Consider the following 16,919-nt stretch of genomic DNA (forward strand, 5'->3'; position numbering starts at 1 on the left):
AAAAAACCCTGTTGTTCTTCAGAGACAGTTCAATTCCAGTTCCTCTTGAAGTCTTCTCTAATGGTGTATATTCAAAATAATGTCTTCTCCCTCAGAAGTAGAACTAACCTTTTAGCTTTTTTGTAGGTTTGGTAGGATAAACAGTGTAATTGATAAATATATAAGGAAACAGGCATATCCTTGCACATTCAGTATCAGAATAGCACATATACACTTAAGGTAAAAGAAATATTTCACTTTTTGAAAAAAACACAGTTAACTGGGGTTCAATGAGATCACTACAGACCAGTGAACTGATTTTGGTATTGACCATCCTTCCACACACCTTTGTATATGCCTTCTTCGAGCCAGCCCTGATTAACAACACCCACTCCTTGGGACTTTTATCAATTCCATCTCAATTCCCTCTTTCCTGAGATCCTTTGACTCCTAATGTGTGCACGAGTATTCCGCAAAATATTTCCTGGAGAACACAGGTGCCTCACACACAAAAAAGTGTTCTTTAGTCAAATGATTTGCAGAAAATGCTCATCATGTTTTTCACCCTCTTATCAATTCAAGTACATTATCATATTATAGCATTGTCTTAGTCATCTAGTGCTGCTATAACAGAAATACCACAAGTGGATGGCTTTAACAAAGAGAGGTTTAGTCTCTCACAGTCTAGTAGGCTACAAGTCCAAATTCAGGACAACAGCTCCAGGGGAAGGCTTTCTCTATTGGCTCTGAAGGAAGGTTCGTGTCATCCATCTTCCCTTGGTCTAGGAGCTTCTCTGTGCAGGAACCTCAGGTTCAAAGGATGCACTCTGTTCCCAGCACTGCTTTCTTGATGGTATGAAGTTCCCATGTGTCTCTGCTCGCTTCTCTCTTTCATATATCAAGAGATTGGCTTAAGACTCTATCCAATCTTGTATATCTCATCAATATAACTGCCACTAATCCATCTTATTAGATCACAGTGATTGAATTTACAACACATAAGGAAATCACATCAGATTACAAAATGGTACACAGTTATACAATATTGGAGATCATGACCCAGCCAAGTTGACAGATATTTTGGGGGGACACAATTCAATCCATGACAAGCATCTTAGAAGAATTGTAGTAATGAGACATATCTAATATTACTTTATACAGCTTTTTTATAAGACCTATTTGACCATGGAATTTTTTCACGTGAATCTGTTTTTTCTGGCATACACATTTAGAAACACAAAAATCAACAATTCCAATATTTATTCATTAATTGCTTTACTATTGGCACCCAATCTAATTCCAGTAAATCTTAGGTAGCTTCTACTTAGTGCTATCCTATGGGCCACTAAATAGAAATGCTCTGAGGAGCCTAACAGATTGTGTTTAAGGATAGTTGCATGAAAGGGTGAAAGCAAGTTTGTCATGTGGCCATTTAATTTAATGAATTGATTAAATTATTTGTTTGCTCATTTGTTTTCCTTTTTTCCATAAATCAGGAATGTCATATTATCTTGTTGATTGTGGCTACTAGGCCATGTCTTTTGTTAATTAGCTGTTGAGAGATGAATTCCAATCAGTTTTCCAAATACATTTCAGTTCATTCTCCTTCACAAAGTAGATGGCTGTGCCTTCACTTAAACAGTGGAATACTGTGGAGTAAAGGGTTAACTCAAGAGGCCCAGTTTCTCAAGCCCTGTACATGCCAAAGAAAGGTCTGTTTTCAAGTTGACTGGCTCTTGACTGGTTTCTGGGAAACAGCTTCTGAGCACTTGGAATATCCTGCCTAATAAAAGTATTTTTGTATGCCTGAGGCTTTGGGCTATGCTGTACCAGTTTAACCAGATAGGTTATGCTAACTTTGTGACTTACAGTGAATGCCTGTTTTTGCATGTTTGATGCCCTGAGCCATGCTGTATCACTTTGACTCTGGACTCTGGGGGACTAGAAACTGAGTAGCTAAGATCAGTCACTCAGGAAATGACCCCCAATAAAACCCTTGGGTGCCAAGGCTCAGGTGAGCTTCCCTGGTTGGCAATATTTTACATGTGTTCTCACACATCATTGCTGGGAGAAGTAAGCTTATCCCCATGTGACTCTACTGGAAGTGGACATCTGGAAGCTTGCATCTAGTCACTTACGGACTTCATCTATATGCCTTTTCCTGCTGCTGATTTAATCTATATCCATTTGTTGTAATACACCATAACTGTGAGTATAACAGGTTTCTCAGTCTTGTGAGTGCTTCTAGTGAATCATCAAGCCAGAAAGTAGTCTTAGGGACCCCTGACACAAATACCTACATCTCTATCTTTTTGTATAATGAACCTATAATTAAAAGAGCCAAGTGGTCTTAATATCTAGCTCGAGGGACTCAAATAAAAATTTGACAGTAACCTTAAGAGCATCCTGCCTTGAAATTCCAGGAAATTCCTCTCCCCACACCCCACCCAGGGCAATTCTAGCTCCCTCATTATTAATTGAAGAAGATTCATTTGCTTAATAAATACTATTGGTGATGGTAATAATAATAAACACTGTTGTTGTTGTTAGGTGCTGTGGAGTTGATTTCAACACATAGCGACCCCATGTGTAGGTAATGAATAAGAGAGACACCCTGGAGCCTATATAACATGTGTTGAATAAATGCCCATTTCATATGATGAAAACTTTCCCCCAAAAACAGCTCATCAAGTAAACCAAAAATCTTAGGGAATCATTTCGTTAACAAAAAATGAACATTTTATAAATGGAATAAACTTCTTTTTCTTACTTGACATTGATTGATACCTTAAAAGAGCAAAAACAGTGCAAAAGACCTACCTGGCAGCCACATGAATCCTGGAGTTCTGGGGGAGAAAAGGGATCAGTGTGCCAGCACGAAGAATTCTTCCTAACAAAACAAAGGAGAAAACCAGAATGATCTTTCAGATTACAAAGCTATTGTATTTCCTTAAAAAAGAATCCCGTCACACCAGAACACAGTTCACAAGATAATCATCTCCAACTGCCGCAGAGGCAGCACTCTAACATTTGTTTTCACAGCTTGAGCTGTTAATCTGACAATGTTTTATTACAATGACAATATTTCCATTATATTAAATGATGTTCACTTGGTTCACTGTGTTGCACATAGACCGAGGCTCCCTGTGACTTTCACTAGGGGGCTGTGGGGTTTATCGTGAATCCTGAGGCTCCATGTCTCCAAGCTAAGTATCTTAGCCCCAAGAAGCAATTAATAAATACAGTGAGCTGCTAATTCCTATTTATGACATAACACAGTAATCTGTTCTCCATTAAAAAAAAAAAACACCATAAATTTCCATCTTAAAGAAAGTTTAAGCAACAGAAACTGTTTGAAAACAACTTGCAGCAATATTTCCAAACAATTTTTATTCCAAATTCCTTGTATATATATTTTTTTTTCCTTCTTGGGCCCATACTTTGAATTTTTTTTGTAAATCAAAAGTTGCTTTATTAATGATATTATTTTCAATTACTCAAAAATTGGGAAAAAGGAAAGAAACTGACATTTTCTGAACTATAAGCACTCATCTAGACATTTTTATGAAAATCCCTGAATAGTACCATTGCAGAAGAAGAAATGGAGTTTCTGAAAGGTGAAGTAGCTCACCTAAGATCACACTGTGGCAAGATGGGTCAGTCCATCTGCAAGCCCTTTGCTCTTCACAGTGTTGCTTCAATACAAGATGTTGTTGTTTGGTGCTATCGAGTCGATTCCAACTCACAGTGACCTCATGTTACAGAATAGAACTACCTAGGATTCTCTTGGCTGCAATACTTGTAGAAGCCAATCGTCAGGTCTTTTTCCCATGGAGCCACTGGGGGGGTTTGAAGCGCCAACCTTTCGGTTATCAGCCCAGCAAGATAGCCAGCAACAACACCAAGTTGAAAAAAGTACCGGCCAAAGAAAAGAAATTTGCCATTTCTATTAACTAGACTAGCAAAATACAATTTCCAAGTAATTTTTTGAAATATCAAAAAATAATTTAAAGGCTTCCCCAGTAATACTTCCTTGGTTAATTAGTTTATGGGAACTCCAATTTGGGACTTAGAAGTTAACATACAAATAACTCTAAGAGAGTTATATGTTTTAAGCAGAGGACTGTACCTGATAATTACTTTTAAATAAATGACTCTGTTTATGCTCCTTAAATTCAGCAGGCTCTTTCTTCTTCAGACACAAGCCTTAGATGACTTTTAGCAAGTTTTTATAACTTAATGGATAACCTTAAAAATTATTTTTCCTCTTCCAAATTCTTCATTATTCTCACCTCAGCTCCCTTTTATAACTAAGAATGTTGAGCATCAGAGTTGCATAATTATCAGTGATGGAATTTAACAGATTTTTACATTTTTGAAGATCTCCCAGCCTCTAGCAATTTTTATGTTCAAACAAAATATTTACTATGAGTATTCACAAAAAGGAAACCCTGGTTGCGCAGTGGTTAAGCGCTAAGGCTGCTAACCAAAAGAATGGCAGTTTGAATCCACCAGGCGCTCCTTGGAAACCGCATTGGGCAGTTCTGTTCTGTTCTATAGGGTCGCTATGAGTCGGAATTGACTCAATGGTGATTTTTTTTACTATTATTATTCATAAAAAGGACAGAAAGAAAAGATGACGTGTTAGCAATTTAGATGTTTCTACTTAGAATGTTCCTTCAGATTTTTGGAACCTAAACACATATCACTTTGATTTCCCTAAAAGTCTTCTGTGGGACACTATAGTTTCAGAATAAATATGTCTTAAAAGAGGTCACTTGGTTCTTTGAGTTAGGAAAGGTTTCTTCAATGCAAGGTTGCCTGGGTTTTTTAATAGTCTAATGTGCATTTTAAGTCCAGGGGAAAGAGACAGAGATGCTATAAGGAGCTATTCTCTTGGAAGTAGTGTTCCAAGACACACAGACTTTCCTATAGAGAACAAGAGCTCTCCACAGGGGCTACCCTGTTGTTTGCAGTAGACCACTATTCTTTCTATAGAACTGGGGACACATTCCTGTAAACAGAGGAAGAGAAAGGATAAGTTATACAGACTGTAAGGGGGAGTGCTGAGATTTGGAGTCAGACAATCTGTCTTCAAAACCACTTTAACATGATACGAGATGTAGGCACTCTCCACACTTGTGACCCTTGGCTTCAACTCTTATCTTTCCAGTCCCCTCAGAGGGAACCTGTCACCAGCCATGCCAGGCTCCCACCTCATGAAAGCCCACAAGGCCAGTGAGTTTTCCAGTGTTTCCCAAGCACTGGAAACACGAGACCACTGAGAACACTCATCACATTTCTGCCACCTTATCATGATAATGATTTTCTTGAAATTATGAAAATAAACCTTAAACATCTCTCTGCCTGGCTTTTTAATTTAAACAGAAATACAAGGTTTGTTAACCATCACTTTTGCTCTGTATTAAAACATTAACAAGAATAGGAGGGGGGAGTGACCATTTGCCTCAGAAATAATAAGGAAAATTGTCACTGGAGTGTCACCAGATATGAGCCTTGTTAAATGAAACTAAATAACATTTAAATCCACCAGTCTGCTTCTAAAACTTGGCAACTTTAGTACATTTTAAAATTTAAGTTTCACACCATCTACTGTTATAAGAAAGCTTATATTTCTAGCCAGATTTATACTACTATAGTTTTTTTTTAAGTTCTTTATTGCCTTCTGTATGAAAAGGAGGTAAATGTCAAAAGTTCAACATAGTACCCTCGTGTGTGATGCTTAGAGTTGAATATCTCAACCTAAAAACAACCTATAAGCAAAATCGGATCTATTATTTGAAAATGTTTTCTGTAATTAATAATCAAGAAATTGCTAAAGTCCACCAGGAAGAGAAAATTTAGATATCACTGAATCAATAATATTTTATACTTACAGAGGGAAATTTACTCACTATAGGTAAAACTTTTTGCTTTGATTTCAGACCTTAGTAAATCAAACCCTATTTGTGTAACATGGGCAGAAATTGTTCTTAACATAAATATTCACAGCCTCCTTGTATGCAGCACGCCCAATCCCACAGGCCTTCTGCTATGCTGACCAGCAAAAAGGGTAAAAATAGTTCTTACAAAATGGGAAGAAGGTAAGCCTAGATTCCCTGGATTTCACAAAGAAGAGAGGGAGTATGAAAGGGAGAAAACCACAGGGCCAGGAAGGCAGAAGAAAGGGCAGAGTGACCAGCAAGGAAGGCTCCCTGCAGATTGGGCTGAAGAGAAGGAGCTCTGGGGGTCAGAGCAAGGGGGCAAGTTTTGGGAGCCATGGCTACACTTGTAAAAGTAACAGCAAGTAAAATAGTTATCTAAAGAGAATTTAGAATATGTTCTGCAGTGCTTTACACATTGATTCTACTTCTTGTTCTTCTTGAGAAACTAGGTAAAAGAAATAGCTTTTTCTGCCAACTCTTCTTTCTTTCATGCAACTCTGAGCCCAGACTGGACCACTGGGGGCCCTGGGTTACATTTCAATTTCTGAGATGCAGATGCATTTTAAATCTTACCTGTTTCATTAGAGGGGAGGAAAATAAAAACATCACTATGAGAGCCTGTACTTGGTTAAATCAATTTTTTTGTTGCTGTTTTTTCAACAGAAGACTAAAGTGAAACAACATAATTAATTTCCTGTTAATTCTTCCTTATCGAGACCATTAATAGTCTCTACATAATCACCAACATGACAATGGGCAAAATGTATCATACAAATTAGAAAACATATTGTCAATATTACATTACTGTCTGGGTTTTTATATGCATTACTCAAAACATACACATCTGGCACTGAATACATCGTTATGGTTTTTGGTCACTTGCATCATTTGCTCTACTTGACATTGTAAATTCCCTGAGACCAGGGCCATATTCTTTATGAATCTTGATTCCTACCACAGCACTTTATTAAGAGTGGATCCTCAGTAAATAACAGTCAAGCAAAAATAGAGGGAAAGAACTATTTATGAAGAAAGTCATGTTTTATAAAATTTTCATGAAAAAGTTATTTCTATATTATTATACTTTCAAATCCTAGGGAAAAAAAATGTTCAAAGTAATTTGCCTCAAATGGGTGCTGATCAACTTTCAGTACCTTTAGTTAATATATATATATATATATATATATGTATATAATTAGTCTTTTCAAATGTACAAGTTTTCCCTAAAAGTAAACAACAGTCAGTCCATAATTGGTATTTAATTGCTACTTTATTCTTTTTAGCTTTGTCTTCTATTAAGAAAATTAAATGCTATTAATTATTAATTACTTCTTTGCAATATTATAAAGTGTGTGTTTACCAAAGAAGGAAAGGGACAATTATGTAGATTATTTTAGGTCATCTTATATGGCAACACCCATAAGCCCTGTTCAGTAATAACCTATGCATTAGGTTAAAGCTCATTTCATGTAGTATACATTTGCAACATAGAATAACCAATTATGGAGCGAAACAGTCCTCCCCAGTCTACAAGTCATGTGTTCAATGTCTGAACTTTTGCATAGGACACTGCATACTTACAGGTCTGGGTTTAACTTGGCACAGAGCAGATCCTGATCTCCAAACTTCCTCAAAAGCATGTGGGTCAGGGCCAGGTCATCCCTGTGGCTGCTATGCACAGAAAGACAAAGAAGTTAAAGAGGGGATTGTTAGTACCTGTCTTAATTATCTAGTGCTGCTATAACAGAAATACCAGAGTCTAGGAGGCTAGGAGTCCGAATTCAGGGTGCCAGCTCCAAGGAAAGGCTTTCTCTCTCTGTCTGTTCTGGGGGAATGTCCTTGTCACCAATCTTCCCCTGGTCTAGAGCTTCTCAGTGCAAGGACCCCAGGCACAAAGGACACACTGTGCTCTTGGTGCTCCTTTCTTGGTGGCTTGAGGTCCCTCTCCTCTCTGTTTGATTATTTTCTCTCTCAGAAGAGATTGACTCAAGATACACCCTAATCCTGTAGATTGAGTCCCACCTCATTAACTTAACTGCCGCTAATTCTGCCTCATTAACATCATAGAGGTTAGGATTTACAACACAGAGGATAATCACATCAGATCACAAAATGGTGGACAACCACACAATACTGGGAATCATGGCCTAGCCAAGTTGACACACATTTTGGGGGGACACAATTGAATCCATAACATTCCACCCTTTGTTGTTGTTGTTGTTAGGTGCCATCGAGTCAGTTCCAACACATAGCCACCCTATGTACAACATAATGAAATACTGCCGGGTCCTGTGCCATCCTCACAATCATTGTTATGCTTGAACCCACTGTTGCAGCCACTGTGTCAATCCATCTCATGAAGGGTTTTTCACTGACTCTTTACTTTAGCAAGCATGATGTCCTTCTCCAACGACTGGTCCCTCCTGATAACATATCTAAAGTACAAGAGATGAAGTTTCACCATTCTTTCTTCTAAGGAGCATTCTGGCTCTACTTTCTCCAAGACATATTTGTTCATTCTTCTAGCAGTCCCTGGTATATTCAGTATTCTTCACCAACACCATAGTTTCAAGGGTGTCAATTCTTCTTTGGTCTTTCTTATTCATTGTCCAGCTTTCACATGCATATGAGGCAATTGAAAATACCATGGCTTGAGTCAGGGACACCTTAGTCCTCAAAGTGACATCTTTGCTTTTCAACACTTTAAAGAAGTCTTTTGCAGCAAATTTCCCCAATGCAACATATTGTTTGATTTCCTCACCGCTGCTCCCACAGGCGTTGATTTTGGATCCAAGTAAAACAAAATCCTTGACAACTTCCATCTTTTCTCCATTTATCACAATGTTGCTTATTGGTCTAGTTGTGAGAATTTTTGTTTTCTTCATGTTGAAGTGTAATCCATATGAAGGCTGTAATCTTTGATCTTCATCATGAAGTGGTTCAAGTTCTCTTCACTTTCAGTAAGCAAGGTTGTATTATCTGCATATCTCAGGTTATTAATGAGTCTTCCTCCAATCCTGATGCTGCATTCAAAACCTCTTCCACATTTTAGCTATCTGTTAGAGCAGCACCCTACTCTTCCAGTACCAAATTCTGTCTTAGTTATCTAGTGCTGGTATAACAGAAATACCACAAATGGATAGCTTTAACAAACAGAAATTTATTATCTCACAGTTTAGGAGGCTAGAACTCCAAATTCAGAGTACCAGCTCCAGGAGAAGGCTTTCTCTCTCTGTCGGCTCTGAAGGAAGGTCCTTGTCATCAATCTTCCTCTGTTCTAGGAGCGTCTTGGCACAAGAACCCCGGGTCCAAAGGACACACTCTGCTCCTGGCACTTCCTTCTTTTCCTTTTCCTTTCAGCTCAATTCTCTCTTTTATCTCTCAAAAGAGATTGCCTCAAGATACAACCTAATCCTGTAGATTGAGTCCAGCCTCATTAATATAATTGTCTCTAATTCTGCCTCATTAACATCATAGAGGTTAGGATTTACAACACATAGGATAATCACATCAGATTACAAACTGGTGGATAATGACACAATACTGGGAATCATGGCCTAGCCAAGCTGACACACATTTTGGGGGGGACACAATTAAATCCACAATAGTACACTTCCACTTCCAATCTCACCACATGCCCTTACCAAGCTGCTTCAAGCAAACAATTCCTATTATCTGAGATAAAGCTAATTTTTCAATTTTTATGGTAAAGTCAAAGCAGCAGTAATATTAAGAAATTTCTTAAAAACACATTTTTTCACCATAGATATGCATATTTTGTATACTTGCATTTGCAGTGTAAATATTATTTTATTTGCTTATTTTCACTTAACACGCTGTTATAACCATCTTTACTCATATTTACATGGTTTTTTAAAAGTGAGTTTTAAAGTCTGCATAATATCATATTAATATGTTAAAATCTATAAAAAATATTTTCTTAATGTTGGAGATCTGGATTGGTTTGAGTATTTTTTCTATTACATCACCCTGCAATAAGACAGCTTCTTATATTTATATATTTTTGCTTCTGTATGTGAACTATATTAAACTTCATCTTGTTAGGATAATATCCTCAGCACAGAATCCTATGTCAGCTTTAAGTACACATTGAATTTATAGTATTTATTTTACTGGCAACAGTCTAAGAATTCAATTAATAGCTCAGCATTATTGAGAACCAAGGCCATTGATGCTGAATTTCCTCATTTGAAGTTATCATCAAAGGTTACACACTCTATCCATCTAGTTTCGGAAGAGGTAGGGAAACAAACTCTATATAAATTTATACATCAATTACAGGAATTATGATTTGAGAAAATGTAGGGGAAAAGATGTTTTAAACCTCTCTAAATTGGTCTGATTGGGAATGGGGCTCATTTCAATTAATTAAAATTCTGAATGATAGTATTTACTAAATAACATAGATTTACTACTTTCTACAACTTACACTATATCATTTACAAAGTACTTTCTAGTAGACGTCTTTGGGAGCTCTTATACTCAAAACAAAGAAGAATGATGTGTAATCAGCATTATTCATTACTTGTGTAAAACGATGTGGCAGCAGCATCTGACCTCCCCTAACTTCACAAGGGGAAGGAGAATCAAGATCAACAGCCCAAGGCTGATTCCTACAAGGCAGAGATCAGACATGCCTCCTCTCTCGGCCATCTTTACCAATTCTGACTCCAACCGTCCCTCCCTTCTCTGCTGGGTTCGCTAATTCATTGCAATGGCCACACAGAACTCACAGACAATACTCACGATTATGGGACTTATTAGGGAAGTAACAGGTTACAATCCAGGTTCAGGAATGCTAAGCATACAGGTCTTCCATCAGGACAGCCTCTTCTCAACAATGCCTGCAAGCAGGCCTCTCTCTTGCCCTTGGCCATTGCCCTGCTCAGGCAAGTGTTACAAAGCTCTTTAAGCTCTGCTGATAAGTGTTCCAAGGTACCCCACTCCACCAGTAAGCCTCATCTGGAATGCGGCCAGCTCTAGCTCTGTGGGTTGGCAAACCTAGCTCCACCAAGTGACCAGAGGCACCCTACTCCGCCAATAAGCCTCCTGCCCGAAGACACTCAGCTTTCTTGCTCCATGAACTGGGAAGCCCACAACACCATCTCCTGCCGGTCTCTCCTGCCACCATTTCTCTGTCATCAATTCTCGTTGTCTTCAGTGTTACAGCTCTCTCTCTCCCTGTGTCTCCTGGTTCCAGGAGCTTCTCAATGCGGGGATCCTGGGTTCAAAGGATGTGCTCCACTCCTGGCTGATCTTCCTTGGTAGTGGTGAGATCCTCTCTTTCCCACCTCTAGGATGGCTCATTTTAAGCCTAGTGGGGTGGCAAAACTGACTAATCCTTTTGGTGGGCCACAATTACCTTATTTGCAACGTCTCACCCAATCACTTGGATGGAAGTTATAAGACTATGTGAGAAAGGTCAAACAAAAGCAATCCATCACACTGCAACTTGGATGTAAATGGTGACCTCAAATTGTTTTGGAAAGAAGTAGTACATAAATTAACAAATGTATGTAAATAGTTTCTTTTAAAGAACTGAAAACATTATCTTCTCTTAAGAAATATAAGCAACCTCAATGTAATCTTCAACCATTAATTTTTCTAATTGATTTGTTTGTTCATGAACAGTGAAAATCTGACTCCCAAATACTTTACTGAATTAATATCAACATTTAAATATAGGGTAATCTGAATTGGTTACATTTACTATACCCCCATATCCTGAAAGTTCAAAACTAAGACCAGAATGGGAAGAAAGATTTCCATATCTGTGCAGTGTGGCCCTAAACATAGAGAGGGACTTTACAAATCAGTTCCTAATTTCCTAGTTCTCTCAGTGAGCTTTCTAACGTAGCAGTCTGATATTTTTCTGCTCAAAATTTATTAAGGGCTCCTTGTTACCTAAAACTAGCTGCCATCAAGTCATCCCTGACTCATGGTGACCCCATGTGTGTCAGAGTAGAACTGTGCTGTCTAAGGTTTTCAATGACTGAGTTTTTGGAAGTAGTTAGCCAAGCCTTTCTTCCAAGGTGCCTTTGGTGGACCCGAACGTCCAATCTTTCAGTTAGCAACCAAGTGTGTTAACCATTTGTACCACCCAGAGACTCCCCTTGTTACCTACTTACCTTGAAAGAGTATTTAACTACATCTCTATATGACCTCTGCTGGTATCTTCAGCCTTGTAGCCCAACATTTTCTCTTAGAACACCACACGCAGCTGAGTGGAACCACTTTCTGAGGCGCTGACCCCTAGGAAATGCCATCCTTAGAGATGGTTCCCTGGTGGTCCAGTGGTTAAAGCAATTGACTGCCAAACTGAAAAGTTGGCAGTTTGAAACCACCAGAGGGTCTGCAGGAGAAACATGTGGCAGTCTGCTTCTGGGGAGATTTACAGCCTTGGAAACCGTATGGGGTCGCTATGAGTCAAGTTTGTTTTTTCTTTTTTTTTTTTTAGGGGAGGTATAGATGCTTTCCAGGCAACTCCAGCCTTTAATACCCAGCTCTAACGTCCCTTCCCTGTGAGCCCTCCCCTGCTCCACTCTGCCTCCTCTCTCTGCCCAGCAGCCCTGACATATACTTCCACTGGTTCTACTGTGGGCTTCTTCTCGGTCTCATTACTGGAACAAAACAGTCCTTGAGCAAAAGGATGCCATGGCTGGGACAGTGGTTGGAACTCAGTTGGTTTTCAAAAATAGTATGTCAGACAAAATATGGTATTACTAATGCCCTGGAATAATAGACCTAATCTTTCCCCTCTTTCCATTTATTTTACTTTTCTAAATTTGGTGTTCCCTGAGCTCTTACCATTCAAAGAGGAACAAAAGTTACTGGAAAAGAAAGTAGAGTTTATTACACCAAATTTGTTTTGTATTTCTGCAGTCGGAATCGACTCCACGGCAACGGGTTAATGTGTATAAATGTATAATGTGTATACATTTAGAATACAAACACATCTGTAACATCCAAAACCAGAAAGAAATAATTATTTATAGGAAAACACCATCTTTCCCCCACTGCATGTAATATCATAAAGATTTTTTTAAATATTCAGGTGGTTTACAACTGACCTAATATAATTCTCTACAGCCGCGGCAAGAAATGTACAGTGATGAAACATGCCGAAATTTACAACAAAGTTGTTTCTCATAAGGTGGCAGTGTGACCTTTGTATAAATAGCCTTAAACTTTCTAACAAATGAGAAAACTCTTTTACAAGGAAAGGGACATACTTTCCACTGAAATGTTGCCGATATAAAAGAAAAAACATTATTTGTGGCATCTTTGAAAATACTCTGGATTGTTCTCCTATGACCCACTAATCCAAGAACAAATATGAAAGTCTAAAACATTTTTCTGAAAAATTATAGATCTATAAAGTTTACAAAGAATAATCATTAAGAACAAGTTTAAAAGTTACAGTTTACTTTTTACTACTTTTTTTTCCTAGGTATAGAGGTCACTGATTTAAAAAAGAAAACTAGTTTTAGTGTGTTACAGTTGCCATAAAATTCAAATGCGTATTCCTAAACTATCCCTCTCTGGTTGCCTTCAAACTCTTGGCTATACTTTAAAGAAGATTTCAATGTTAGATGCATTTGAAGCCTGTGCTCACCAGCCTCTAGGAACAGAAAATTAGTGCTTAATTGTGATTGCTGAAGCAGTTCCTAATTAGCGACTCTGTTCCTCTCTTCAAATCAATACCCAGGGAAATTGTTTGAACAAATACATATTCCTAAGCATCACCCCAAAGGGTCTTTATGTTTAGCAAGTGCCTCCAGGTGATACTGAGGCATTTGCCTTGAACCATCTTTGAGAAATACTGGGGCTTCTGGGAAGAGACTAGCCTACACTCCTACTCTTCCCTTCCACCCTCAACTCCAATCTCTCTCTACTCCTCTTGAGCCACACGGCTTCTGATGCTCATAAATATCTGGTTCCAGGTGAGATCTTAGACAATGAGGGAGTTACCATGGGTAGAGCTGATTCAGGACCGGCTTCCTTGTAGACAAACCCACGTGTGAAGGCAATGTGGAGACCAGGAAAGAGAGCCCAGTGGCCAGGACCAGAACGGATCCATCTTGGGGAGGGTGGCCCTCACAGATCTGTGAATCCCCAGGTGAGGTTGGCCTCAACCTCCTGGGCTCCCTGGCCCCAAGTACTCAAGAAAAATCTGCCCTGGAGGTGCTGATGTCTTCTTCCTCCTGAATCTGGAAGAGTATAGGAGACAGAAGGATTCCTCCTGGATTGGAGAAAGCACTGGCAGCACGTCTGCTGCTCCACAAAGTTAGCTTGTGCTTAGTTAGGCTCCTGTCACACTCAGAACTGCCTCCAGGCTACAGCCCACTCTGAGCTGGCAACACAGCCATAGTCACAAGACGCAGCCCAGGAGTCCCAGCAACCAGGGAGAAAAACCCCAACAGGGCAGACACTTATTTAAAAAGAAAAATAAATAAATAAAGCCCCTGGAAGAATAAACTCCTTAAACCAAAAACAAATGAATAAAATGAAGTAATAGTAATTGAGACTCACATGCATACACAGGATTTTCTGAACCCAAGAAATGTGGTTTCCTCAAAGATAATATAAATTATTGAGTGAGAGCAAGTAAATCAAGGTACTTGACTAAAGTAAAATGACTGTTTTAGAGTTTGGGGTCCTATTCCATCTTGCCTTTCTTTTAATGTATGTATGTGTGTGTATACATACATATATATATATATGTATATATATATATATATATTGCTTCACAGGAGCTAGTGAGGGTCCGGAAACAATGTCTCAGGAAGAACACCTTGATGTTGACTCTTATCTAGGTCTCCAAAGCAACTGCTGACAAGAAAACTATCACTTGAGCAAGTTGTTTCTAAGAGACAAATGTCCTGTAACCTTCCCCTTCCTAGCTTCATGTCCAGAAACCTGCCTTGTACTAATCTAAGTTTATAATGCCCAATCAAAATACTATAGCTCAAGTTCTTTGTTCTCACCCTTTAAAAGGTCTCCACAGCTTCGCCATTTTGGAAGTGTTTGTCCACTCTGTGGAAAATTAGATGTCTTTCCCAGTCTGGACTGTTACCAAACCTACAATAAATCTCTTTGCTTTACTTTAATAGAGTAAACGTTTATTACTCTTAGTATATAGATTGAGTAAGTCTGTGGTCACTGTTTGGCTACAAATAGTGACATAGAAGAAAAATCACCAACATAAGAAAAAACAGAGGAAGAAAAGGAAACCTATATGGAAAAGCCAAGGAATTTAAGAAATGAGTCCAAGACAGGTTAACCTGAACGTAATCGAAGTTCCAAACCAAAACCAAACCCAAACCCATTCCCGTCGAGTCAATTCCGACTTGTAGCAACCCTATAGGACAGAGTAGAACTGCCCCATAGGGTTTCCAAGGAGTGGATGGTGGATTCGAACTGCTGACCTTTTGCTTAGCTGCTGAGCTCTTAACCATTGTGCCACCAGGGCTCCAATAGAAGTTCCAGAAGGAGGTAAAGCAAAAGTGGATGTGAGAAAATAGTTGGAACAATAACGGAAGATAATTACCCTGAACAGAAAAAAGACCCAAATCTACAGGTTTGACAGGAAGAAGGTAAAGAAAAAAGAAAAGAAAAAAAATACCCTCCACTCCAAGGATACAAAGAAATCTTACAAGACTGTAGATAGATAAGGGAAAAAGAATCAAATGAACAGATCTAAATCTGACTTTATGCCTGAAAACTAAAAGACTGAAAAACTTAAAGACTAAAAGGACTAACATCTATCAATAGCTGTGTGAAAAGGACTATACCCAGAGAAAGTGGTAACAGGCAAGATATCATTCCCTGAGCAGGGCAGGAAAGAAACATAGATATTTGCCCCTTTGCCAGGATCACCACATCCTTGATATGAGGAAGACACTCAAAAAAAAAAAAAAAAAGACTTACAAATTCCAAAGGAACCAGAACCCTCGAGACAGACTGGGGAAGCGTAAGAGGAAAGGAAACAGATGGGAAGCAAAAAACTTTTCTATATGATGGAACTTATGTCTAAGCATTTATTATATAGTCCTCAATTTAACTCTGATGTATATAGTGGAAGAAGCCCTGGTGCCACAGTGGTTAAGCACTCGGCTGCTAACCAAAAGGTCAGCAGTTCAAACCCATCAGCCTCTCTGCGGGATAAAAATGTGCAGTCTGCTTGCATAAAGATTTACAGCCTTGGAAACACTGTGGGGCAGTTCTACTCTGCCCTGTAGGGTCGCTATGAGTTGGAAACGACTGGATGGCAGTGGGTTTAATGTATATAGTTATAGTCATATGTAGTAGGCAACATGCATACACACACACACACACACACACACATTCATACACACAGATTTAGCCACGGAGTTCAATATGAAAATATATAAAAAAAGGAATCTTTGACTAAAAGAGAAATACTGCATGGAAAAGGTAGCAGATCAGATCAGTGAAAAGGAGGAACTATTCAGTAAACGAAGCATAAAACATGGTGATCCATATGGAAAAAAAATTTAAATACCCATCATATATTAGGAGCCCTGGTGGTGCAGTGGTTAAGAGCTATGGCTGCTAACCAAAAGTTCAGCAACTCAAATCCACCAGCTGCTCCTTGGAAACTCTATGGGGCAGTTCTACTCTGTCCTATAGAGTCATTATGAGTCAGAATCAACAGCAATGGGTTTGGTTTTTGGTTTATCATATATTAAATTAGAAAAAAACTCCAGAATATTTATGGGTTTAAATATTTAAAATAAAACTCTAATAGTAGAAAATACAGCAGAAAAAGGTATATATCTTTTGATCTTGGCATGGAAAAAATATTTCCTAACAAGACACAAAGGATTGAAATAAAGATAATTAATATACACAGTGCCCAAAAGTCTGGAAACAGGCAAATATACATAATGCTATCAAAGATAGTTCAACAAAAATAAAATAGTGTTCAATAAAATAATATTAATAGTATTA

At 38.5% G+C, this 16,919-nt stretch overlaps 1 protein-coding gene across 1 annotated transcript in view; it reads right to left on the reverse strand.

Moving 5' to 3' along the window:
- ABCA13 (ATP binding cassette subfamily A member 13) overlaps positions 1 to 16,919 on the reverse strand; it is a 527,556-nt gene that overhangs the window by 153,073 nt on the left and 357,564 nt on the right. The window contains 2 exon segments of the mRNA XM_023724448.1: positions 2,800 to 2,869; positions 7,506 to 7,595. Coding sequence (XP_023580216.1) covers positions 2,800 to 2,869; positions 7,506 to 7,595 — 160 coding nt within the window.

The sequence above is a fragment of the Trichechus manatus genome, unplaced genomic scaffold (assembly GCF_000243295.1).
Source record: "Trichechus manatus latirostris isolate Lorelei unplaced genomic scaffold, TriManLat1.0 scaffold00247, whole genome shotgun sequence".
Classification (NCBI taxonomy): Eukaryota; Metazoa; Chordata; class Mammalia; order Sirenia; family Trichechidae; genus Trichechus; species Trichechus manatus.